The sequence below is a fragment of the Gallinula chloropus genome (genome assembly GCF_964237585.1).
Source record: "Gallinula chloropus genome assembly, chromosome: 5".
Classification (NCBI taxonomy): Eukaryota; Metazoa; Chordata; class Aves; order Gruiformes; family Rallidae; genus Gallinula; species Gallinula chloropus.
Genome location: NC_140090.1, coordinates 78,171,364 through 78,197,144, shown reverse-complemented (window position 1 = coordinate 78,197,144; position 25,781 = coordinate 78,171,364). Strand labels below are relative to the sequence as shown.

General features: G+C 50.7%; 2 protein-coding genes across 3 annotated transcripts in view; one reads left to right on the top strand and one right to left on the bottom strand.

Moving 5' to 3' along the window:
- The window catches only part of LHPP (phospholysine phosphohistidine inorganic pyrophosphate phosphatase), a gene marked incomplete at its 5' end in the record, with an annotated part of 81,538 nt that extends 64,388 nt beyond the window's left edge, over positions 1-17,150 (bottom strand). For both annotated transcript variants that reach the window (XR_014617344.1, XM_084265039.1), the window contains 3 exons: positions 2,307-2,460; positions 3,427-3,614; positions 17,035-17,150. Coding sequence is in view for 1 of the 2 variants with exons in the window: in XM_084265039.1 (XP_084121165.1) it covers positions 2,307-2,460; positions 3,427-3,614; positions 17,035-17,150 (458 nt within the window). The remainder of the gene's footprint in view (positions 1-2,306; positions 2,461-3,426; positions 3,615-17,034) is intronic.
- A 3,430-nt stretch (positions 17,151-20,580) lies between these two features.
- Positions 20,581-22,395, top strand: NKX1-2 (NK1 homeobox 2; the record flags this gene model as incomplete). Its single annotated transcript, XM_084265116.1, has 2 exons — positions 20,581-20,812; positions 21,821-22,395. 2 exons carry the CDS (start codon positions 20,581-20,583, stop codon positions 22,393-22,395), a joined length of 807 nt encoding a protein of 268 aa, XP_084121242.1.
- Positions 22,396-25,781: the final 3,386 nt, after the last annotated feature.

Below are 25,781 nucleotides of genomic sequence, written 5' to 3'. Positions count from 1 at the left end.
CCACTTGACCTTTGCTAGAGCAGCCATTAACCTTCCATAGTCTGGCGTAAACAGCTTAATTTTCTGACAGTGGCATGACAGAAGAAATTACAAAGCCAATTCCCACTCTCAGCCCAAAACAGATGCTAAATGTAAATCACTCCATTTTCAGGAGGAGGGCATTCTGCTTCAGTGACTCTGACTCTTATCCTTTTCTATGAATTGAAGGAAAACTTCAACCAAAAATCAACCTCCTTGCCCAAGGTAGGCACCTCCTGAAGGTCCACCCAACCACACTGATTCTGCATGTTGAAGCCAAAGTTGGCTTGTGGATGGGTTTTGCATCAACAAGGCTTCTCTAATTAGGTGAACAACCCATCCAATTCATAGTTTCCCTTCTTTGAGTCCAAGAACTTGCCTACCAGGGTAACTCATTCAAAACTCACATTCAACAGCATCTAAAGGATTAGTTGTAAAATATATATATATATATAAAATATGCTCATGATGGAAACTGGTCTCAGCATAGAAACATTTGGTATTTTAAAATGAAAAATAACCTTTCAAAAAATAACAGCAGGTCTGTTTTAGAGCTGTGTCTGCAACAACAAGTGACCAAATAAATATATACTTTCATCCACATGAGAGGTATACAGGCATTTCTGCAACCCTCACATTGCAAATCTTAAAGGTTGATTCTATATTTCCTTTTGAAAGTCAGTATTGTGTTAAGAGAAAAGGTGGCTGTTTTACCTACATTAGCCATTATGCTGTTGGATCAACGTTTTCTCCTTCTAACTGAGAAACAGCAAAGATTTTCTGCTCCTGTTGTAGGATCAGAGCATGTGAGTGGCCAGTGCAGCAACACAATGGATTTAACTGCTCCTTCCTGCTGATAAGTTCTGCCCTGCTGGATCAATAACCCACAAAGTAAGAAGGGTTTTCATGTCCATTAGGGGCTATTGAACCACTGAAAAAAAGTTGTCACTACAGTTTTCTCAAGCTGGACAGACACAGTCCCTTTGAAGCCCATATGTTGCACAACAGATTAGGGTAACTCCTTCAAGGCCATTGGGATTTGGCATTATTCAGCACTGGCACTGATAACATACAGTCTAAACCCTCTAGAATACATCTAACTAAATAGTTTTTAGGAAATCATTGAAATTCCCTGCCTGGATTTTTTCCTGCATGTGAAAAGAGGAGGTTGATATTTTCCTTTAATAATTAAAAATACCTTTTGATATTCAAATTAGCAAACCAACTGATCTATCAGTTGAAAAGCAGGGTTGTGTTTGTAGGTGTCTGTCATACACACCAGCCCAGCTGTTTCTCAGTACATCCCTCAGATCTTCTCAGCCACCACGCTCAGGGCCAGAGGAACATCCCTCCCCATCCCTGATATACTTCAGGTAGAGTTCACACATTGCAGCTGCTTTCATGAAACACTGGGGGTTCTATGTTAGTAAATAAAAACTCTTTTGGCTTCTTATTCCTCATGTAGAGCAATTCTCAAGCCACCTGCATGGAAGTGCTCCCTTACCCATGGTGTTTTCATACAGAGAAATCAGCCTGTAGAGATGCTGATGCCAACTTCTAGAGATGGTGTCTTTAAATACCACTCAAATGGCATAGAGTATTGATGGTCACACAAGCCATTAGCCACAGCCAGTACCACATCTCAGCCACTATGAATGTGGGCAGGATTCAAAGCTGGAAGGAAGAAACCTGGCTGACTGTGGGGTGAAGCTGAGAATGTTGTGACCACCTGATCCTCCTCACCATTAGTAACTTTAGGATGCTGGAAGATCAAACAGCATCATCAATCCACAGCAACAACCTGTTATCCAAGCATGGCCTGTTGGATTTTTGAATTTTGGTCTGTTTGGGGTTTCTTTCACTACTAAAACCCATTTCTTTTCAGTTCAGGCAGGAGCACGTGGCTACAGGCAGCAGTTACACCAACAGTTCTCATCTCTGAGATGTTGCAGGGACAAAGACAAAAAGACAAGCAGTGCTTAGAACCCTACTGGCCTCTTGCAATGCTCACACACATAAAATCCAAACTCTCCATTATGTCTACGGGGTTTTTAAGAGGCTCTCAGTGCAACAAAAGCCCTTTTCACAAGTTAGGTGACTGTATTACAGACTGAGGATCCTTCATTGATCGATGCCTGAACAAATCAGGCCAGACACAGATTAACTGCTTGAAAGGTGGTAGTGTGAATATGCCCACACTGGTATCTGGCCTCCATTAAGCACAAAGATAATGGAGAAAATTAAAACCTGTTGAGACTAAAGGAAGAAATAACCAGTACTGAGCTCACCCTCTTCCAAGGGAGATCAAAACAGGCTTCTCCATCCCGATGAGAACGCGGAACGCTTCGTTAAGGTTTGCATAGGTGAAGTTTTCTGCTGCATCTCCGATGACCACACAGTTTGGGTTGGTTTTATCAATCTCAGCAAATTCAGGGACAAGATCTACAGAAGGAGGAAAGAAAAAAGTAAAATCCCCCAAACCCCTCACTCCTTGAGATCCCTGTGGAACTGATCATTTTCCCCAGCTTTGTGTTTCCCATCATCCATTCCTCAAAATATTTAAAAAAAAAATCCATGTCCACTGTTCTTCAGACCCCTTCCATTCCCACCTGGATCCTGCTGGTCTTCTGTCCTACAACAAAGAGTGACATAAATCATTTCCTACCCCTGCCTTAGCTCTTGCCACCCATGTCTTGGTTAGATCTTAGCTCATTATATCCAGGCCCCTAGACCTGAGACAAACTCCTAGGAAGCTGAATGAAAATCCCAGAATCACAGAATCACAGACTGGTCTGGGTTGGAAGGGACCCCAAGGATCATAGAGTTCCAACCCCCCTGCCACAGGCAGGGACACCAACCTCCAGGCCTGGAGCTACACAAGGTTGCCCAGGGCCCCATCCAACCTGGCCTTGAACACCCCCAGGGATGGGGCATCCACCCCCTCTCTGGGCAGCCTGTTCCAGCCCCTCACCACTCTCTCTGGAAAGAACTTCCCCAAATACAGTGAGGGCAGGATCCACCTCCTTTCTCCATACCCATACTCTACAGAAGAAAATACACTTAAAATCTCTGTTGTGATAACAAAGACAATGCAACACCCTGCACAAGACCCCACCTCTCTCCTAGGCTCTTCTTAAGCAGCAGACCCCTCTGTGTGCTTGCTGATCCCCAGCACAACCCTGTGCATCCCCTGTACCACAGCCACGACTCACATCTCACTCAGGCCAGACCACTAAGCTTTATTCCAGAATCTCAGGAGTAAGGAAAAAGTTTTTCCTTGTAGGAAAACAACAGCTGGGAGCTCTTTCTCCCTGCAAGCTATGGGACTTCACTGCTGTATCACTAATGCCCCTATCCCTTCAGGCTGTCCCTCTACATGTCCCAGCATCTGCTGGAGCTTTGTCCCACCGTTGTGCACGAGCAAGTGTGGCCTCAAGCTGCGCTCCTTCAGAAGGTGGCAGGCTGCTGGAGCTGGGGCAGTGACTTCAGCCACAGAGATGTCAAAGCCCATGCCCTGCAGCTTCTTCACAAACTTCTCCCGGGTCGCCTGGGTTTCGTTGGTGCAGAACCGCAGCTGCAGCCCGGCTGCTTTGATCCTGTGGAGTGAAAGCAGTGGGGAGGTTAACTGGATGTAGAAGAGGAGCTAAAGGGCATCAGCTTTGCTGTCCCACACCTAAGCTGGGTAACTACACTGAACATGCAAAGATGAAATGCCAGAGCAAGGAGCAGGACCTCTTAGTGTGACCACACACGCCTCAGTAGGGACTCTGGGCACAAGCACCGTGGTTTCCACATGCAGAGCCTCTGCCAGAGCATGTAACCAGCCGTCTGTCAGCATTAGCAGAGAGCTAAGCTGAGCATGGCAGCACAGTGATGCTCGCTGTCCCCACATACTGCAGCCCAGCCAGCACACACTCCCACACAAAAACCCCAAATCCAGTTCTTTATCGTTAAGCCAGACCATGGATGAGGACACAGGTGAGCTGACAGCACTGCACCACCCACCCCAGGTACGGTACCAGGTGTGATAACAGCAGCTATCAGTATTTCAACGTGGATTTTCATCTTTCCACCTACTTATTACCTGTTGCAGGGGTGTGCTGGAGGTAACAGCAAGGCTTTGCACTTCTGCAAGTGCCAGGTCAGAAGCCAGCTACTGGCATCATGCTAAGAGAATGATGCTTTTCTTAACAAAGAATCGTATCACAGAATCCCAGACTGGTCTGGGTTGGAAAGGACCCCAAGGGTCACAGAGCTCCAACCCCCTGCCACAGGCAGGGCCACCAACCTCCAGGCCTGGAGCTACACAAGGCTGCCCAGGGCCCCATCCAACCTGGCCTTGAACACCTCCAGGGATGGGGCACCCACCACCTCTCTGGGCAGCCTGTACCAGCCCCTCACCACTCTCTCTGTAAAAAACTTCCCCCTAATATCTTATCTAAACCTTCCCTCCTTTAGCTTTAATCCATTCCTCCTTCTCCTGCCATTATCTACCCTTTTAACAAGCTGATTCCCCTCCTGTTCCTCTGCTCCCTTCAGGGACTGGCAGGCTGCAATGAGGTCCCCCCACAGCCTTCTCTTCTCCAGGCTGAACCAGCCCACAGGGGTGGTTTCAGTCTCATTTTGTTATTTAATCTCTCACAAAACACCTGTGCTGGCACTTGGTGGGTAATCCTCAAAAAGACGGTACTTCAACCGATTCCCAAGGGAATCTGTTCCTTCTCCAGGGAAGAAGACATGGCCCTGAGTACCCAGAGCCAAGGACATGGTTCCTGTGGATCAGTACTCTGCAAACTCAGGTGAGTCCTTTCCCTCTGAGCGCCTTTGTTTCCCAACCCAAGCTGTGGTGTCTTACTGGGGACATCACAAAAAGGCCTCTTCTCCATGGACAAGTTGTCAGCTACCAGGAGAACCAATGTATTTCAAAGTGGCCAAGGAAAATCAGAAGCATTTAAAACATGTCACATTGAAAAAAAATAATCAAAATAGCCAAAGGGACTGTCACTCAGCTCTGCAAATACATTAAAATGCCTAATTTTTGTCAGTTTTAGGGTGAATTTGTACATGATTTTTGTACATAGTTAACTCTGAGGACCTGAGCTCATACAGGTTCAGATAGCTGGGTAAGTTTGGGATGAAACTTATAAATTCTTATTAAAAATTATCACTTTTCTTTGTGTCAGGATGAAAAAGGACTTTGATTCAAAGAGGAAAGCCCCAAACTGACTCTCGAGACAACAAAACGTTCTGGGTTCCCTTTCTAGGGAAGATGACCCCAAGTGCTGGGGGTAAACACCAAAACCACCTCGAGGTAATGTATCTGATGATGAACTTTCACAGAATCACAGGACTGTAGGGGTTGGAAGGGACCTCCAGAGATCACCAGGTCCAACCCCCCTCCCAGAGCAGGGTCCCTAGGACAGGTCACACAGGTCGGTGTCCAGACGGGGCTGGAATCTCTCCAGAGAAGGAGACTCCACACCCCCTGGGCAGCCTGTCCCAGGGCTCCCTCACCCTCACTGGGTAAAAGTTCTTCCCCAGATTGGTGTGGAACTCCCTGTGCTCCAACTTGCAGCCATTGCCCCTTGTCCTGTCCCCACAGACACTGAAAAGGGGCTGCCCATTCCCCCTGCATCCCATACTTAAGATATTTATAAACATTCATAAGGTCCCCCCTTAGTCTTCTTTTCTCCAGGCTGAACAGCCCCAGCTCACTCAGCCTTTCCTCACAGGGGAGATGCTCCAGCCCCTTCATCATCTCCGTAGCCTCCTCTGGACTCTCTCCAGGAGATCCCTGTCTTTTTTATCCCAGGGAGCCCAGAACTGGACACAACAATCCAGGTGGGGCCTGACCAGGGCAGAATCCACCAAAGGATTCTTAGAAACCCAGTACTGACCAAGAAAGCCCCTTCAGCTCGTTAAAACTGCACGCCGGCGTCGCCTTCGATAACACAGGTGATTCATTTCTTTCTTATTATTTGTCTTTCCTAATCATAGGTATGTGAATTATCAATTACACTTAGTGGTTAATTGCCCTTCATAAAGATAGCTTTTCTATTTTAAATTAGGCAGTTAATATATTGTAACTAATAGCATCCACTTGTACGTTATAAATATATCTTCATTGATTGGAGCAGCGAATGGGAGACTCACTCACAAGTTAATGAAGCAATTGAGTGAAGAAGTGCAGGGTGTACCCAGGGAATAATTATCGTTAATGAATTATGATGTGACCTTCTCAGAACAATGAACAATCGGTGTGACAGTGGGATGACAGTATTCCACATCTGTTATTCGAACCACGGCTTTTGGCTGTGGTTAAAAAGCAAAGCAGTGCAATTTGGGCACTTAACAAACTTCAACAGCCTGTGCCAGGGTTAGGAAAATCCAACTCTGAATGCAAAGCCTACGTGCACATTCTCAGGACAAAAATCCTGGCACACATCACTCCCTGGATGTAGGCATTTGTTGAACAGGAATCTAGTTTTTCCTTACCTAAAGGTCAAGGAAATGAGTCCAGGAACACTAACCACAGCCAGACAACTGTGCCCTCCCAGGTGCAAGCAAAGATCTGCCTTGCCCAGTCTACAAACTTAACTTTTTTTCTCAGAATTTCAGATGAACGGCACCAAAACAGGAGCAGTCTGGACACACTGTGGTCTGCTTCACGCCTTCGTGGCTGCCAGCAATTCCCACCCTCAGCAGATGAGCTCAGTAGATGCTTCCTATCAGGTGAGGTCTACAAAGAGTTAGGCCAAGCTGGTCAGAAAATGGGAATCCTCTGGTGAAACGTGAAAAGGACTCTCAAAACCAACTACAAAATTACCTTTTCAGCCAAAAGCTACCTTGTCCTTCCAAGCCAGCACCTCTGCAAGGCCCCTCTGCCAGCTCTCTGCCACATCCTTGTGCGATACAGTCACACTCAGTGGTATGTGTATGACTGTACACACACCAGGATGAGCCCACTCCTCGATGCTCAACGTGGGGACCAGCAGCAGAGCCTGCAGGCCAGCACACACTGGCAGACACCTTAGTAACTCAGAGCTTAAAGAAGCAGCGGGAGCTTTTAGCAACTGTTCTCCATGTGGGAAGGGAAATCCTGGCTCCTCTTGTGTGAGAGGAAAACTCTCCTTCAGTTTTCATGTTTGGGTCTGGCAGAGGGAGGAATTGAAAGAGATGGATTGAAGGTCTCTGATGGGTGAAGTGCTTCACAGGGAGAGTCTGTACTGCACAGGGAGCACTGCTGGGAGCTGCCCAGCTTAATGGGAAACCTCGAGCTGCCGAGCAGACCCACCACTCTCCACATTTAAAGGAGGTCGTGCAGAGGGAGTTAACCACTGCCAGCAAGCGTAGGGGTGTGAGGAGAAGAATAAAGAGCTAAATTTGTGATGTGATGCCTTCTAAGATAAGGAGTGAGGGATTAGACACCTGCAAGTACAGAAGAATGAGGCGACAGCAGATGAAATGCACAACATCATAGGTTTTATCAAGATCTGCAGCCTGTTACAGATGTATCAGCATCTGTATTACAGAAGCACAGGCACACCCAGGACACCCAGGGCTTCAGCCAACCTCCAGATGCTGTGGCTGTGATAAAGATCCCAGTCAGACTCCAGAAGCACCCGGAATCGATCCCGACCAGAGCGTGAGGTGAGCACAGGGACAGGCAGCACTGTGCTCCACGCTGCGGGGCTCGGTGTGCTCCAGGCAGCTGGGGACCCCCCGAGGCTGCCTCTGGCTCCCCGTGTGGGGCCGTTAACAGGCTCACTGTCGGATTCCAACGTGACTGCTCACATCACTCCTAATGCCTGTGAGCAGGAACAGGGGAACTCAAACTTCACCTGACTGCAAGCAGCTTCCCACCTTTTGGCTGTCACAAATGGCTAAAAGCATCTCTGCTGCACAAGAAACCCAGGGGTGGCCCTTTCGGAAGGGAGGGCAGAGCGTGCAGGGCACGGGGAGCAGATGAGCAGCTCACTCACACCCCTCCAGCGCTGACCATTGCAGAAGAACCTTCCAAGCCCAAAATCATCCATGGGAAGTTCAGATGAGCTGGGAGCTAATACACCAACAGGTGGGGAAGGAGAGTTTCTCTAAGCCTTAAACCCTCTCCGGACCAAAGCAACCGCTCAGGTGCCCAAACAAAGCCCTCAATCTAGAACTGGGGCGCCCACCCAGCTCCGGGCACGCCGTGAGCACCCGTGTGTGGGAGAGAGGGAAAGGAGGTTTTTCATTTCAGCCCTGAGCTGCCCCTCACGCTACGGCAGCTCTCTGAACTGACCTTTACCTCGTCCTGCCGGAGCAGGACACGACGCTGAGTGACAATGTCCCACAATGCAATTACCGTGCGTCAGATGAGCCGGTCCCTTACAAATCACCTCGAACTTTACACATCTGCTGGCTGTCAGCATCTGCCAGGCTCACTCACCCGAAAATAATGAAAAAAATCCCTCTCATTATTGTTCCATAACAGGTAAAGTGTTAGGACAATTATTAGACATCCTGACTGACCTTGTGCAGACTTAGCCAACTGCCCTTGCCAACCTTTACGGGCACCCTTTGGGCAAATAAAAGATATAAAACTGTTCTTTTAGGTGATGTAAAGTTTGTGACACTGGTAATAAAAGGAATGGCCACGGGATCTAGGCTGGAAGCCATCACTCCTTCTTAAATTCACATTGTCCTGCACATGGCAGAGGCAACTAAGGACACTGGGTTAGGTTAAACTTCAGCCTTTGACCACTCTCTTTGGCAGGGAAGGTTTTTCCTAATGCAGGAGCAGGAGGAACGTCCTGCCCACAGCCAGCAGGTCCTGTGCAGCCAGGCAGGGGGACAGAAAGCAAAACCCTAGAAGAGGCAACAAGCTTGAGTGGTGGTGACCGTCCAACACCAACTTCAGCGGGGTTTGGAAGAACACTGGCTATGAGATTTCTAGAACCAGCTTTTCACCCTGATTTTGTTTTTATTTTTAAGGGGTTTTATTTATTTTTTAATTTAAAAGAAAATGAAGCCACTAAGCACTTGTGCTATTTGACTCTTTTGCACCAGTGGGCAAATACCAGTGTGTTTCAGTGTAAACTTGAGAGCACACTGCCTCTGAAACACAAGGAAACAACAGTACTGGAGAGTTATCTACCTGCAACAAAGCAATGCAGTAAAGCCAGGACTTGTGCAGCAATGCCACCCTCCCACCTGGGCAAGGCTAACGTCTGCTTATTGTCCTCTGCAAGGGGGCTGGTACAACATGGATGGAGATGAAACCGAGCCCAGAAGAAACCTAATGGTCAAAAGTTGAAATGACTTGCTTCATTTCAAGGTCAACACAGGAAAAAAAGAGTTGGAAAAGGTCAGAAATCTATATTTATCTTTTTCAGCTTGCCTGGCTGATGGGGGAACCACGGCACATGATGGGGCTTCAGCCACCATCTACAAAGCCCACTCAAAATGATGAATTAAAATGGGGTTTGCAGCAAGAGATCAGGACCAGCCCTCACCAGTCTGCATAGCGATGGGCAAAATCTCATCCAGACCCCAAAAAGGGTGGGGGATCAGGGCAAAGGGAGGTATCAAAATCTTCTGTGTCTTCAGACACTGCTGGCTAGCCAGCCATGGGACGTTTTTCTGTTGCCCACAAAAGCCTCCCTGGCTGGCCGTGCTGCTGCCAAGGAATAATTCACCAACCCAAACTATTCTTTCAGAAGTCTGGGGGAGGCCAGGTATAAGAGCCCCCATACACCCTTAGCTCACACAGTCAGCATTTCCAGCACAAGCCTCCCCCAGTTCCACTGAAATACCCAATCTCCCCCTGTTTTCCTCAGTGGGGGCAAGATCAGAGGTCTGTGGATGAACCCCCACTCATGCTACTGTGAGACAGCGACCTTGGCTGGCTTTCTGGTTGTTCCTTCTCTATCCTGGTACAAAGCTTTCCGTTCCTCTGCTTTCTTCCATCCTCAGAGTACACCCAAGCTGCTAAAATCCTGCTGTTGCATCTCCGATGCTGCCTTTCTCCCCTGATCTCCTGGAGTTTCCATTCACTGATGTCCTGTCATTGGTCCTGAGTTCAGGTGAGCTAATTAAGACTCCCATTCTCTGGTGGTCCTGCTTTCTGCTCCATCTAGCAAGGCTGGCCTGACAAATCCTTCCGTACAGCACTTTTCGGCCCCGTTCCCCCTTGAATTCTTGTGCCTGAAACTCATCTCTACATCTGCTACCTCACGAGCACAATTTCCTCCCCAGCCCCATATGGCTCACCTCTCTCTATATATAGAAGTGGGTAATTTGGAGGGGATCCAAAAGAGGGGTTGAAAAAGGGATTAAAAAATAGGAGGGCATTACTTTTGAACAGGAATGAAGGCAAATTAACAAATTAACAGGCACAGATGAAGGAGCTGCAAGAAGAAAGGCCAATGTTATTTAAGGGTGGGCAAGGGTGAGGTAAGAAAAGGTACCACTATGATGCTAAAGGCCCTAGAAACTCCACTTTGAGATGCTGCTTGACACCAAAAACTGATACATCGCTGAACTGTTGTTCAAAGTAAACTTTAAAAACATAGCAACACCTTTATTTAGGTATTTCAATCATCCTGAATCCCTTCAGAGGTAGGAATAAATACTGGAGCTTGCCCACCAAAGCAAGCACAAAGCCTGTCCTGCCCTGAATGTTCTATCAAGGCTGCCTCTCCCCAGCACATCCAGTACAGCTGGGTACCAGAAGTGCTGAGCACAACACCGGATACCATCAATCACATCCCACCTGCCTGAACAGAAGGGGAGACAACAGACACATCTACAGGTTTGTAGAGAGCAATAAGCCACAACTGTGAAATCTAGAATTAAGTTTTTAATAAAAAACATACAGTTTGGTTTTTTACATGAATCTTCAGAAAGCAAGCACAAAGCAGGGAAACAATTCTGGTCCATTCTGTTCAGTACCAAGAGGCATTTAAATGCTGCAGATTACAAAGTCAGCTTAAATATCACACCTAGCAGTCCCAGACTTCAACCACAGGAACTGAACCAGGGCTTCTCACCTTGTCTTGCAGTGGCTACCCAATTGTTAGACCACAGAAACACGGTACTGAGCACGATTCAAACACTCGGGTGTATTCTGCAACAGAAGTAGACTCCAGTAAACTTTAAATACTTGGGAACTATCTATTCTGGAGCCATCAGGGAAAAAAATCTGAACTTTGGGGGTTCAGTTTTCATGAACAGGTCTGGAATACATTTACTTGCATTAAGCAAACCATTTGAATGGACAATATAATGAACAGCTTTCATTCTGTACTTAAAGAAGCTGGGGTATTTTACCTCTGAAGCTGTAACTATTCCGTTCAAATTTCAGTCAAAACCAAGGTAATCTTTGTCATTGTTGAATCCTTTGTATACAAACAGCTCCTATTTGTAAATAACAAATTCTATTTCTTGGAAGAAGAAAGCCAAAAGGTTTCAATTAGCCTGTTTTATAGAGAAAGAGTTCCCTCCCATGTGCTCTGTTTACCTACTGTAGAAAGTATTGTAGTATTTAATTGCAATAGTTCAAAGCCTGAGCTGCATTCCAACAGACACTGTGTGGTTTTAATCTGGAAGCAACTGGCATCAGTTGCAAAGTCAGCGTGGAATCAGAGTGGCAATCCTGCTGAGGACACACCAGGAATTCTGACTCGATTCCAAGATTCCAGGCTGTATTCACCACACATGAAAGATGGGGGGGAATTGCTACAGCAGAGGTAAGCGGCAACAAGCCCCAAGTTCGAAAGCACAGGGATTCATCAGCACTTCTCCAAGGTAGTGGGTGAACAGGTACTGCTAGGTAGTAGGTATCACTGTAGTATCTTCTATTGTTCTTTACTAGCAAGTAGTTGTACAGCACGTAGTCGTGAGGATGGACTGCAAGCAGGTCAAGACACTAAAGGTCAGTGATGTTTCAATTCCAGAAGTGTAAGCACTTCTGTGATGCAGAGCTTTTTAAAATAAGAATGAACACTGCTGATTAGGAAAGCAAATACTGGTTGGGAAGGTCCTCTGCTCTCAGAAAACTGAGGCCACAGCTAATGTTACAGCCTAGAGTGGAGCTGGGACAGCTCTGCACCCACTGAGGATCAGCTCCAGGGTCTCTTTCTGGCTCTGCCAGCTGTGTGACTGCGCCGAGCTGCTTCATCATCTTCCTGTGTCTCTGCTGCTTCAGGCCGGGCGGGTTACAACAAAGCTTCCCCTCTCCTTGTTGCACCCAGGCTTTCAGATGGCTCTTTGGAGACTCAACAACTGTCCAACCAAACTCCCCAGCACGCTGAATTGCTTTACGGTTCCAGTTCCGCTTGTTCACCTCACAATCTTCGCCTTGTTAAGGCTCTCTGGGTATTGTATTTCACCAGGACTGCCCAGCTGCTCCCCAGCCTCCCTGCTCCCCAGATTTCCGTTGCTCATTTAAAGGACTCTGTAGAAAAAGTTGTACTCACAGATGCACCATACTGGCCAAACAACAGGATGTTGTAAATGTCCAACCACTGTGTGCTTTTCATATGGATATGCTAAGGGGCACGCTATCAGCACCCAGCTGTAAATGCAAATAGCAGAGCAGAGGCTGAGCATCTTTTATGGATGTTTAACCACCTTCTGTCTTGTAAGGGACCAGCTCCCTGCTATTTGCTAAGATAAAAAGGGAACAGCTCACCTCGTGTCAATGCTGTGTATATCAATTAAGACAATAAGGGCACGGTGCAGGGGTGCTGTTAAGGCTGGCTCCAGAAGAAGCCTTGAAGTCACCGATGGGCTTTCTGATCTGCCCTCCAGCCTTCATCAGTTAACCACGCACACTCTGAAGAGATGTGTTGTATTTATCTCTGCCAGAAGGATTTTTTTAAAAACTGCAATAAACATACATCACAGCAAACTAAACAACCACGAAATGTTATGGGCTGAAAGTTCTGATGGCCCAAATTATCTTACCAAGCTGCTTTTGGGTCTTCTAGTTATTCATCACTCCGATATCCTCATCTAAATTTAACAGTAACAGTGGCTGATGGATTTAATGACGCTCCTGGCACCCTGGCTTCTGGGACAAACCTGGGGTGTCAGTGTCAGTGTCCTCAGGCACATGGGTGTCTGCCATAGTCCAACTGAGTGACAGAAAGGGTCCAGAGTCACCTTATCCTTACTTGAGTGCTGAAGGAGGAGAAATACTTCTGTGCTTCATCCTTTTGGCCTCCGATTCAGCAATTCCCCTTCAGTGCATTCTGAATCCAAAGACACTTCACAGGTAAAATTTATTAGAGGTGCAGGTACATCAGCTCAGCTGTAACACTGAGCCTTTCATCACAAGTTACACCAACTTGGATAGCAACTACTGCTGCTTTCCTCAGGAGGGTGTCTATGGCACTAGGAAGTCGCTACTGAACGTCATCATGGTCAGGATGCTCCAGTGTCCATCAGCTTCTTTGGTCATGTTTCTGCTCCATCTGACTGTTGTGCTGGCTGAAAACAAACAAGAGAGACCCACACTCCTGCAGCCACCATAAATATTAAAAGGCTCAAATTCTGCCAGCAGAAATTGCACTGCTACTCTCTCAACTACCTACTCAAAGAACCTCACAGCAGAATTTGGCTGAAAACAAGAAAAAAAACGACAAGCAAATATAGTTTTAAGGGGTCGAAACGGCTTCAGTCATATGAAACCAACTGCAAACAGAAATGTTTGCTTATGGTTTTTATTGGTGTGTACTATATGTTGTTACACGAAGTTAATTGCTGTAATAGTGTGGGAGATGATGTAGCAAGACAACATGAAGAGAACAGGTCAGCTGTCATATTATGAGAGTCAGGATCTGCAGGGTGAATTAGCAAAATGGTCTTTAACACTCCTCTTGGACATATGCAGAGACTAGAGAGATTTTAGACATCTCTTTTACCAGAAGATCATATCAATTTGAATTGGTTATAGAGTTCCTAGCTATCCCCAATTATGACTTTTTAATTGATACAAAAATGAATTCATTAAAAAAAGAGCTGCTTTTAGCCCTAATCCATCTGCTTGAAACCACCGAGCTGTACTAAGACGCAGACACAAATATTAATGACCAACTGGCAATAGGATAATGAGTCAATAAAGATTTTAAATGGCGTGAGCTAGAACAATTACCAACCTAATAGGCAGATAAATAAGGCTACTTGACTTTACCCAAGGAAAATGATTATTCTTAACCACTTACACTGAATGACCTGAACAAAATGTTTTGGGGTTGGGGTTTTTTTTTAACTTCCAGGCACTTTCCCATCCTCATTTCTGCTGTCCCCAGTTTCCACAGGCACCGCTTCTCCATTGCTTACTGATACAGAACTCTGAGCCTACACAGCTAAGGACAACCATCAGGTACCCAGCACGCTCCCTAGGAACCAAGGAGCATGGAGCAGCAGGGAAGCCCCACGGCAGCCCACGCAGCGTGTCACGTCCCCACGCAGCACGATGGACGTGGCTGCACCGCACAGTCCCTGGCAGATGCTCACTAGATCCCGCCCAAACAGCATCTCCAATCCCTCCCTGAAGACCCCTGCAGCCCCCTCCAGACAAGCAGACAGGTCAGATTAGCCACAGAAACCCCTAACGACGAACAAGGGTTTAGACATTCCCAGTATTTCAAGAGAAAGACCCTAATATCTTACATTTAGCCCACGGCCAGCGTTTTACTCTTGGTTCATCGGCTTATTTCTGACATTGCCCTAAGTTAAATCACAGTTTACGTTGCCTCTTACAGGAGGCTTCAGCAAATGCAGCAACAGAAGTTGTTAAATAGATAAATAGATAAATAAATAACAGCCTGCAAGCCGATGGAAAATGGAGTTTAAAAACTTAGGAGAAAAAACCCAAACTAAATCAAAACGTCAAAAGCATCTGGGTGACGACAACACAGATTTTATTGAATCTGTCCTGGCTTCTAGAGGAATGATCTGATCACCAACAGAAAGGATGTAGCTGTTATTTATGTCTGTTTTGGCCGTGCCCGGAGGCCCCAGCTACGGTCTGGGCTGCCCTGAGCTTCACGCGGCACAAACTCAGCGTACGGGATGGTCCCGGCAGAAAGTGCCAGGTGGCAGGAATGAGAGGAGGGTGGGAAGATGTGTTCTCCTGGAAGATGGAGAGCAGGAGAAGACTCTCCTTCACTGACAGACCAGCAGGCACAGGCATCAGCCTCAGTGGGAAGCAACATTACCAGGAATCACAGAATCACAAGGTTGGAAAATACCTTTGAGATCATCCAGTCCAACTGTTCCCGTCCTGTGCTAAACCAGATCCCTGAGCACCTCATCTCCCCTCTGTCAAACACACCCAGGGGTGGGGACTCAGCCCCCTCCCTGGGCAGCCTGTGCCACAGCCCCACAACTCTGCCAGGGAAGAACTTTCCCCTCCCATCTGATCTGACCCTGCCCTGGGGCAGCTTGAGCCCATTGCCCCTTGTCCCATCTCCTGTCCCCTGGCTGAAGAGACCATTGCCCACCTCTCTGCACCCTCCTGGCAGGTCATTGTAGGACGATCTGAGCAAGACAAGAAGGATGGAAACAAGTCATACGTGACCCCACAGAAAAAAACATGTGCCACAGGAACTTCAACACTATGTCTTTATAAAAGCTACTTTTCCCTCTGCCTGATTTCACCAGATTCCCTTGGAGTGCTGCTCCCTGCAGCTGGCTGGGGCCAGCTGAGCACCACAAATGGGCCAAGAGCTTCGACAAACCTTAAACTTGCTTGAAACACTGTTTCCTGACAGCACTGGAGACCCTGATCCTGCAGACAAAACCAGACGACTCATCTGATGACACTTTATGTATGTATGGTTCCACCAACATTTAGGCACGGATTTAACTACACTCACAGGATTAACTTTAGCAATTTTGATATTTCTTCCTGAGTATTTCCTGTCTCGATAAAGCACTCGGCACATGTGTGTCCACACTGGGTGGCCCCAGAGGACAGAAGCCACCTGGATCTGGATTTTCTGCAGAGTGTCTGTGAAACACCACATAGTGACAAAGGGCTCTTCTGGAAACCCCAGACCTGCTCCAGTGGGGCAGACCTACAGATCAATACCTGTCTTTAAACACTGACATCCCTGTAGCCATTGCTCTCGCCTGGCCACATCCTGCTCCTCTGGTCAAGCGGGGCTGATGCTGATACAATCAAGTTGACCTAGTTAGTTAAGTTAAATAAATTCAATATCAGCCTGTTTAACAGCAGTCAAGTAACTGGAGGTGTTCAAGGCCAGGTTGGATGGGGCCCTGGGCAGCCTTGTGTAGCTCCAGGCCTGGAGGTTGGTGTCCCTGCCTGTGGCAGGGGGGTTGGAACTCTGTGATCCTTGGGGTCCCTTCCAACCCAGACCAGTCTGTGATTCTATGATTCTATGAACTGGCCAGGGCAGCACTTGGCTTTTGAGTCCCTTAACCTGGGCAATGATTAACCTCAAGCTGTTTCTGCCGGCTGGCAAGTTCTCGGCAGGAAATCCCTGCTGATCCCACAGGGAAGGGGGACGGTTGGCAGAAGCGTCCCCCTGGTGCCGGCAGTATTTTACAGCTGATGCCCGGGGGGATGCACCAGGCCTCATGTGCATTGCCCGCTGCTGCGAGACATGCCCCAGGGGCACTAAACACAGTGGTGCACCCCACTGCTCCAGGGGAACGGTAGATCCCCAGACTCATCGGGCTCCCCCACAGCTTAAATAAGCCTGAAAAATACCGAGATAAACCCAAACTCCCGCCCCGTCCCACTCCACCCTGCGCAGCACAGGAGGGTGTTGCTCCAAACCCCGACCCTCGCTGCCCTTTGGGTGCATCCCCAAAGCCCAGGGCCGGCCCCACACTGCACGTTTCGGGGTGCCAAGCCCGCATCGCCAAGCTCTGGGGTGCCGCCCCCCCCACACACACACCCCGGCCGGCCCCTCACGCCGCCGGCCCCGCCTCGGGCCTCCTCCTCCTCCTCCTGCCCCGACCTGGGGGAAGCCCAAGCCGGGCCCTGCCCCCGGCACCCACCTGCGCACCGCCTCCACCGAGCCGGCGATGGGCACCCCGCCGTCCCCGCCGCTGTCGTACAGGACCCCGCTGATATCCAGCAGCAGCCCCCGCACCGCCCGCGCCCAGGCCGCCATCTCTCTCCTCTGCCGCCCGCCCCGCCGGGCCGCGGGCGCTGCCGGGAAATGCAGTGCGGGCCGCGGGGAGCCCGCGTTAGCCCGCAGCCGCCGGCAGCCCGCCCGCCTCCCCACACCCCCCCCCCCCCCGCACCGCCCCTGCTTCCAGACATTAACCCATCGGTTTGGTGCAAAGACCCGGGCACACGGACACTGCTGGGTTCTCCCAGGCGACTGCAGAGCGTCTTCAACAGCACAGCAAGTGCCCTGGAGTCTCCATCTGTCCGTCTGACAGCTCCTCTCACCGGTGCCTCCAGCAGTGCCCGCGCCCGAGCTGCCCGCTGCCAGCAGCCCCCGCCAGCCAAGCTGCCTCGGCCGTGACAAGCCAGCCGAGGGCTCCTTCCCCGCACCACAGACACCATCCGCTCCCTCGGACACCATCTCCCTGGGGAAGAAAACCTCCACCCTCTGAAACACGCATGGCACCCTGCTTGGGTGGCTTTGGTCGTTCCTGGGAGGGCTGCGGACCCGACACCTTCACAGGAGCATCCCGGCGCAGACCTTCCCAAAATGACACGCTTGGCATGTTCCCCTCCTGCAGTTTCCCCTGGGGATGGGAGCACAGTGGGGTGTCCATCGGTGCCAGGGTGGATTCCCGCCCCGCTTCCCCAGCTGTCGCTGGGCTCAGGTTTGCCATGCCCTGATCTGCAACCCAACATCACCCTGGGTGCCTCTGCGGGTCTGCAGAGGCTGAAGTGGGGCAGGATTCGGCCCTTGGGCACTGCACCCAGCAGCCTGAGGAGACCCGTGTCAGCTGAGCCCGGCCTCAATGGTATCTTCTCATCCGTGCCAGCGCTTCATCTAGACAACCAAGGAAAGAAACCCATAAAGAACTGAGCTGATCCCCTCTGTCTTACAACCGCGGATAAGATTTTATCACCTGCGTTTCAGCCTCGCAGATAATACTGTTTTCTCCCTCAATAAAGTCCAAATACTTTTTTTATTCCTAATGCTATCAATACCGTGCCACAACTCCTAGAATATATAAGGAGCTGCGGTGGAATTATAGTCCACTTTGTTTTAAAGAAAGCAGAGGGGCCTTGGCAGCATTGATTTGCATCACCACTCCTGGAATAGCCTCTGGCTTCTCCTTAAAGATAATATCTAAACTGTGAAATTCATTAAATAGACCCAGAAATGGATCGGGTTATTTAAAACAACATCACTAATGGCACAATATCTCAGCTGTCTCCACCGATAGCGAACATTGTCTTGGATAGTGTTATCAGTCCAGGACACCCGCTATGAATATTGATCCACAGCTTGTTACAGCCATCACTTGCCGTCAGGACAGGTCAGGGTTGAAACCCACCTAGCATCAAAGCAATTTAAAGACAGCACTCGGGCTGAATTTTAATGCTTCAGCTGGGAAACGGGACCAACCTCAGGCTGCTAAAATTAATCCACGAATGTGTGTTTTTTTTGTATGTGCCTTCCTACGTGTGTGTGAGCCTGCAGGGTGGTGCGCACGCACATGTTAAGCTGATGGTATCTGAAGACGTCTGCTAGCTCAGGGATGGATCCCAACACTACAGTTTACCTCCTCGTCAGACACAACAGGAGTATTTCATGTCTCACATGGATCAGATAAGATTTCCTTTTTTTTTCCTTGGCTTCCCAACACAAAAACCCCAGCGCTTGCCAGAGTTCTTAAAACAGGGTGAGTCATACACCTATTTACCGTGTCACGATACCGGGGATTTCTCCACATGCTTTGCAAGTAGTGTTGTGCCCCAAAAGGAATCATGTTTCAAAACCATTCATGGGATCTGCCTTAACACTTCACATCTGTTGTCTTTATTTGACCTCGCCTCTGCTATGTGCTGTCCAGCACCTGCAACTGCTCCTCTCCCCTCCTTCTCCTTCTTCGGCACTTCAGGGAACTTCAGCTACACAAGCACCACGTAACCAGCACGCAGCAGTGTTTTCCAGTTCACCACCGCCTTCATTGTCATGCACGGTGCATCCCCAAAACAAAGCTTAATCCATCCGAAGCTCTAGAGTGGGAACTCCTCAGGACAGAGCTGCCTTCTCTTCCAGATGTGTGTGGTATCGCAGCCAGTGCCAAACAGGCTCTGGGACACTGCCACCACCTAATTAACAGTAACAATTACTTGTAATCATATCGCCCTGCACATCTTCATCTCGTTTTCCTGCTCTCACATCACCTTAAAGCCTATGCCTGTGCATCTCTGCTGAGTCTGAGACACCCGTGAAGAGGAGGGCTGTGGTCTGCACCTCTAAAAGCAGGTGGAGTAGTGGATTCCCACCAAGGGCTGCCTTCTCTGGCTGAAGGGTGCCCCTTCGCCTGCACCTTGGCCTGATCCATGGACCACCAAAACACAGGGATGCTAAGGAGAGGGGACAGCACCTCGCAACAGATACAGACACGCAGAAATACATCGCTAGCAAGGTTTTAATAAGCACGGTTGGGTAGAAGTGGTGGGGGGACTGAGGGACTGATGCAGGGTGGAGAGGCTCCATGCTGTTGCCTACCCTGTCCCACTTAGACGTATGAACAGACAACAAAGCGTTTTGGCTCGAGGCGAGGAGGGTTAGTTTGGGGGCTGCTCAGTGGGGCAGGTAATCCCCCAGCACAGGCGTGCCTCAGTTTCCCTGCTTATATACTGGGAACACTGTGAATACCAGTGAGATGCAGGAGTCAGGGTCAACCCTTGGCCCTGAGTCTGAACCAGACTGACTCAGAGGTGCCCCAAAAATGAGAAGCTGCTCATCACCTCCCCAGGACCAGGCAGCAGCTTTGCAGCTGAAACAGAGGGACTGCAAGCCCAGAGCCCCCGGGTCAGCAGAGGGGTGTGGGAGCGGCCCCTCCCCTCCGGGTCCCTCTGAGACACGAGGCTGGCCCCGCTGGACCGTCACCGACCCTGGGGAGATGCAGGTGGATCAGTGAGGGCTGGAGGATGCCGGAGGAGGTGTCTCCGGGCCCCGGGGGACAGCCACTGCCATGTGCAATCTCATCCCCGAGCCTCCCCGGGTGATGGTGGAGGTCCCGGGTCTGGTGCCAGGGCTCCAGTTCCCACCCCCCCGCCCCCAACCCAACCCAACGCGGGGCAGGTAACGGCAAAGCCCCGTCGCCGGGAGGTTGGGATGAAGGGATGCGGCCGCTGCGCCCCCGCGGAGCCAGCGCGGCGGGGAGGGGGGCGCGGGGGCGGCGTGCCAATGGCTGCGCTGCCCCCTCCTCTGCCCCCACCCCGCCGCCGGCCCCTCCGCCCTCCCCGTCCGACCCTCCTCCCAGCCACTCACTCCGCGCCGCCAGCGCCGAGGCGTGCGGCTCGGGAGGCGGCCCGGCTCCGCACCCCGCGTAGCTTTTCCGCCGGCTCCGCGCTGGGAGCCAGCAGGTCTCCGGGAAAGCGCGGAGGGTGGGGGTGGGATGCCGGAATGCCCGGACCGCGGGGCCAAGGCGGCCCCCATCCATCATAAAATCTCCTTCTCCATCTTAGACATCCTGGATCCCCAGAAATTCAGCAGGAGACGCGAACCAGCCGCGGGGAGCTGGGGCAGCACCCCCCGCTCGGGCGAGCGGGAGAAAAGTTTGGGAAGAGTTGAAGTAGGAAAGGACGCTGCTGCTCCCGGCAGCGGGAGGAATAAACTAGAGGCACATGGTAGGAACGCGCTCGAGTTTCTCCGGCCGGCGCTGGCGGGGCGAACAGGTGGAGGCGCCGGCAGACGGGACCCCCCCACCCTCCCCCTCCTCACCTTCCCCCTGGCCCCACGGGATGCGCTCCCCGTGCGGGGCTCCCGCAGGACGCCGTAACGGGCAGCGCGGGGGACGGGGCGGGCGGTTTAAGTCTCGATGATGCAAAGGGAGAAGTTTTGGGCGTCCCGTGTAGTGCCGCTCCGGCTCTTGGCGTCCGGGGGCATCCCAGGGTGTGCCGCTGCTCCGGATCCGGCTCTAGCCAGGGCATCGCTCGGGAGATTCTTCCCCCAGCACAGCTGCCCCTGGGGGCTTCTTTTCCCTGGGGCGGGAGGGCTCGGCGGGCCCGCACCCCCCCCCCCCCCCCCCCTCCGACCGGCAGCGGGACGGCCGGCTGGGTAATTGCTCAGCCCGTCCCCACCGGAGGATGCCTGAGCTCCCGTTGATCGATATCCTATTACCGACTCCCGCCTATCTCCTGCCCGCAGCTTGCAGGTGCCCACTTCAAACCTCCTTCCCCCGGCCTGATCCTAATATTGTTCGATTAAAACTTACCTTTAATAGATGACATCTATCGATCTGGCCCTCGCAAATCTGAAACTCCATTAGCGCGGGGATGGGGAGGGGGGGAGAGGGGGAGGGGATTTATTTCGCTTCAGAAGGGGACTTTAATAACTTCTTTTTTAATTGGTAAGAAATCCATATCGACGCCTGCCCGCTCCGCGCCGCGGACGCGAGGGGACAGCGGGGAGCGCGGAGGGGCTCCCGCACGGCGGGCGGGGCGGGTTATTCCTCTCATTTTGTTTTAACGATTGCCCTTATTTTGCTCGCGTCGGGGAAGGGGGCCGCGGGAGAAGACGAGCCGGGTTTCGAGGGGCGGCTGGGCGCCGGGTGAGGGGCGGGAGGAGGGTGCGCGGGCGCTCCCCCCCACACACCTCTACGCGTCCCCCTGACGAGCGCTGCCATCTCCCCATAGATGCGCACAGCCCGGCGGAGAGCGGCGCGGAGCCAGCGGGGCGGGAGCGCGACGAGGACGGCTCGCCCGGGGCAGACACCCAGCCAGCTGCACGCCCGCCCGGTCCGGAGGAGCCGGGCTCGCCGCGGGGCGCCAGGCGGCGGCGGGCCGAGGCGGGGTGCGGGAAGCCGCGGCGGGCGCGGACAGCCTTCACCTACGAGCAGCTGGTGGCCCTGGAGAACAAGTTCCGGGCTACGCGGTACCTGTCGGTCTGCGAGCGGCTCAGCCTGGCGCTCTCCCTCAGCCTCACCGAGACGCAGGTGAAGATCTGGTTCCAGAACCGACGCACCAAGTGGAAGAAGCAGCACCCGGGAGCCGACGGGGCGGCCCCCGCCGCATCCCCCGTGGCGGCGCCGGGCGGCGGCGGCAGCCCCAGCCCGCCGGGCCCCGCCGCTCTGCCCTTCCAGACTTTCCCTTCTTACGCCGCCGCCAACGTCCTCGTCCCGCCGGCCGCCCCCTTCCCGCTGGGCGGCGGCTCCTTCGCGCCTTTCCTCGGCCCCGCGTACCTCGGCCCCTTCTACGCCCCGCACCTCTGAGGCGGGCGGAGCCGCCGGGCGCAGGGGCGGCGGGCCGCTCCCGGACCGGGGGAGGGGGTTGAGTTCCCCGGGCCGCCCGGGAGCCAGACACGATCCTCGGCGCTTGTGTCCAGCCGGGGCACGACATCTTCGCTTTTGGGGGTTGCATGGCGATTTGAAGTGTAAGAAAGCCGAGTTTTCTCTCGTCGCAGCAGCATGTTTAAGGTGTATACTTGGACAGAGAGAACAAAAGAACCCCGCGGTACCCGCTGGATTTTATTACGGCATTTGAGATGTAATTATAGGCGCTGGAGGTGGGAAAAGTAACCCTCTTAGTAGCCTGACGCTAAGTCCCTCCAGATTCTTCTCCGAGCTCCTTTCTATACCGCTCCTCGTGTCCGTCTGGCTTGCCAGCACACGTCCCAGACCTCGGGAGCTGTGGCACTTGTTACTACTGCTGTTACCCTGACGTTGGTGCTCGCCAGCGAAGAACTCTCCAAACTCTCCTCTCCTGAGTGCGGGACTCGGTTGTGCCCTGTTTGACCCACATTTTGTGACTGTTTCTGACTCCTGACCTATAAACCACCAGGTATCTTACCTGGAAGAGAAGCTTTCTCCAAGAAGGTGTAGGAAAAGGCAGCTCTGTGTCATCAGGCGGCGAGTGGGAAAGCTACCTGGTCAGTAGGAAACCAGTCAGTTGCCAGTGACTCCCCTCGGCCTTTCTTTCCAGTTCATTCCCAATGACTTCAAAGGGTTGGGATGAGATGTCTAAAGATCATTCCTTTCGCAGAGAACAGTTGTTCTTGTAATAACACAGCATTAGGGCCAAATGAGGCAGAAAGGGAAACATAAATCACAGAAAATGATTACAATATTCATTCCTTTAAAAAAAACGGGGCGTTTGTGGTAGAAAATAAGTAAAAACACAGAATTTCCAGCATGCCAAGACCTATTTTCCATAACAGAGAAACACATGCTTTTTGTTTCTTGCTTTTCTGGAGCATTTGTTAGAAAGGGAAAAATAATCACATTTCATCTTCATCGTTACAAGCACCGGAATGAAACGAAATTTTAGCTGGGGGCTTATCCCTCCCTGAACGGATGGGAAGTAATTGGTTTAAAAAAAATCTGTCTCATGCAGTTTCACAAATTATTACAACAACGCTGCTCAAGACTGCATCCCCTCAGTCTCTGATGATGCTTTAAACTACATGTTGGCTCTCCAACCAAAAAACTTAGCTCATAAATCCTATCTAGCTCTTCTTGTGTTTGTCTAAATAAAAGAGGGTTTGTTTTTTTAAATTATTCCGTGTTTAATTGGGTTTAATTGTACTCAAATAAAATGGTGTTTGCTTTGGGGACTGCTTCACTGCTGGGTGGGAATCTTGACAGCACCCCATGACACGTGGCAGCGGCTGTGGGTAGTACCCCACCTTCTCCAGGCCAGGTGTGAGAAGGGGCCTCATGGGACACCCCTCTCCAATGGAAATCTTCCTGACTTCCAGCTCTGCAGGGAGTGAAGGTGTGAAACCCTCAGGGCTGGGCTTGGGGAACGGTGGCTGCGTGTGTCTGCCAGGCTGGTGGGCAGCCTAACCAGAATTGCCTGCAGTTGCCTTTCCACACCAAGAGGTGTTTGGTGTCGCCTCTGTTGTTCCTGTAGCTGTAACCATACATGAGGTTCTCCTGCACTCATGGTTCTGGAAGCCATAACTACTGCTCAAATGTATTTACTTGCAAGTTAATGAAAATTTTAACTGAAATTTGAGTTAGGTTGGAGTTACAGAAGACAGGGTCCTTACATGCACACATCCAGAGCTGCCTTGCTTCCTGAAGTCGCAGCTGTCAGAGCCCTCAGGATGCTGCTGTCACTTAAAGGGCTGCCTGAAGTCAAGAGCTCGAGCCTTGCAGGAAGAGAAAGGCATTCTAGCAGGCTCACATAGTCCATTTTCCCTGCCTTGAGTAAGGACTGACTAGACCTAAATCCTCCTGGCTTATTTGTGGCTTTCTCCTTGTGATTGTCATCACTGTGCATGCAAAAAATGATTCTTGGTTTCATTTGGCTGTTGCTCCAGGACACAAACGGTGGTCACCTGTGGTCCATACTGAAATGCTTGATGGAAAAAAAGCCCGGTGCCCTGTCATTTGCCATAGGATTCTCTTCCTTAAGTGTAAATCATAGCAAAACCCAGGGAACATTAAGAATTAAAATAATACAAATAGTATAAATTGTCTGCTCCTTTGAGATGTGGTTTTGCTGTTCGTAACACTTTCCAGTTTTGCCCTTGAGAGAGCGATGTTAGCTTTAGAGGCAATCTGAATACTTGCTTCCTGTGCAAGAAATGCCAGCCCTTTTATCCACCACCTCGTTTAGTCACTTCTGTAGCCCCAAACTCACAAGAATGTTGTGTGGCTAATCTCAGAGAACCTGTCTCCCATGGTTCCCACTTTGTGTGACTTGTGCCTCTGCACAGCATAGCAACGGGGCTGCAGATTTTGCAACACCGACCCCCAGGCCACCAAAGCTTTTTTGGCTAAATGCTTCCAGGGTCTTTGGACAGACCCTTCCCCTCCTGCTTTGTCAAGGGAATGCTGCTTGGGTGACCGGTCTCTTTGGCTTGTGGTTAGGGATGTGGTCACTGGCCACTTGTTAAGGCTGTAATTCAAAAGAGTGCTGGAAATAGCGATTGCTGTCAAACACCACATTGTCCAGATTGTGCTATTCACACTGGTAACACTTTGGGGAACGCCCCGCTGAGTATCCATTATCTCTAACCATTCTGAATACAGATCTGCGCAATATTTTCAAGCACAGGCAGAACCTGACTTTACTCACAGCTGAATACAGATGCTAAAGGGAATCACAAGTAAGTTCCCTGTGTAAAAAGCAAAAGATGCATCTATATTAAATAAAGAGTTTTGAGTTCAAATGCTGTGGAGAGAACTGGAAAGTCGGTACCCTCCTTGTTCCCATCATGTCATCCATAACAGCAGTGTCTGCATTCAGCAGGCATAGACAGCCAGGTTTCAGACTGCCCAAACTCCTGGTAGCTCCTGGGTTGTGCAGTCCCAGGTACAGTTTTGCTTATGCTCTCTTCATTTCCATTCCAGAACGTGATGTGGGAGCTGGGGCTTGAAATCTCACCTCCAGCAATGGCAAATACTTGGTGCTTCACAGGCTGGAAAGAAAGCACATGCTGCGCCTCAGCTGTAGAAAGGGAAAGCTCTTAATGCATGCAGTGTTCCCCTCTGCACAAAACTCGTACCTTCTCTCTGCAGAGACAATGTTACTGGTCCAAGAACCACTTTGGAAATCAACTTCATTTAATCTGACAATGAAAGAAGTGCATGGGTGAACACCCTGGTGTTCACCTAACTCGGTTAGGGAAATGGTAGAAATGTCCATTTCA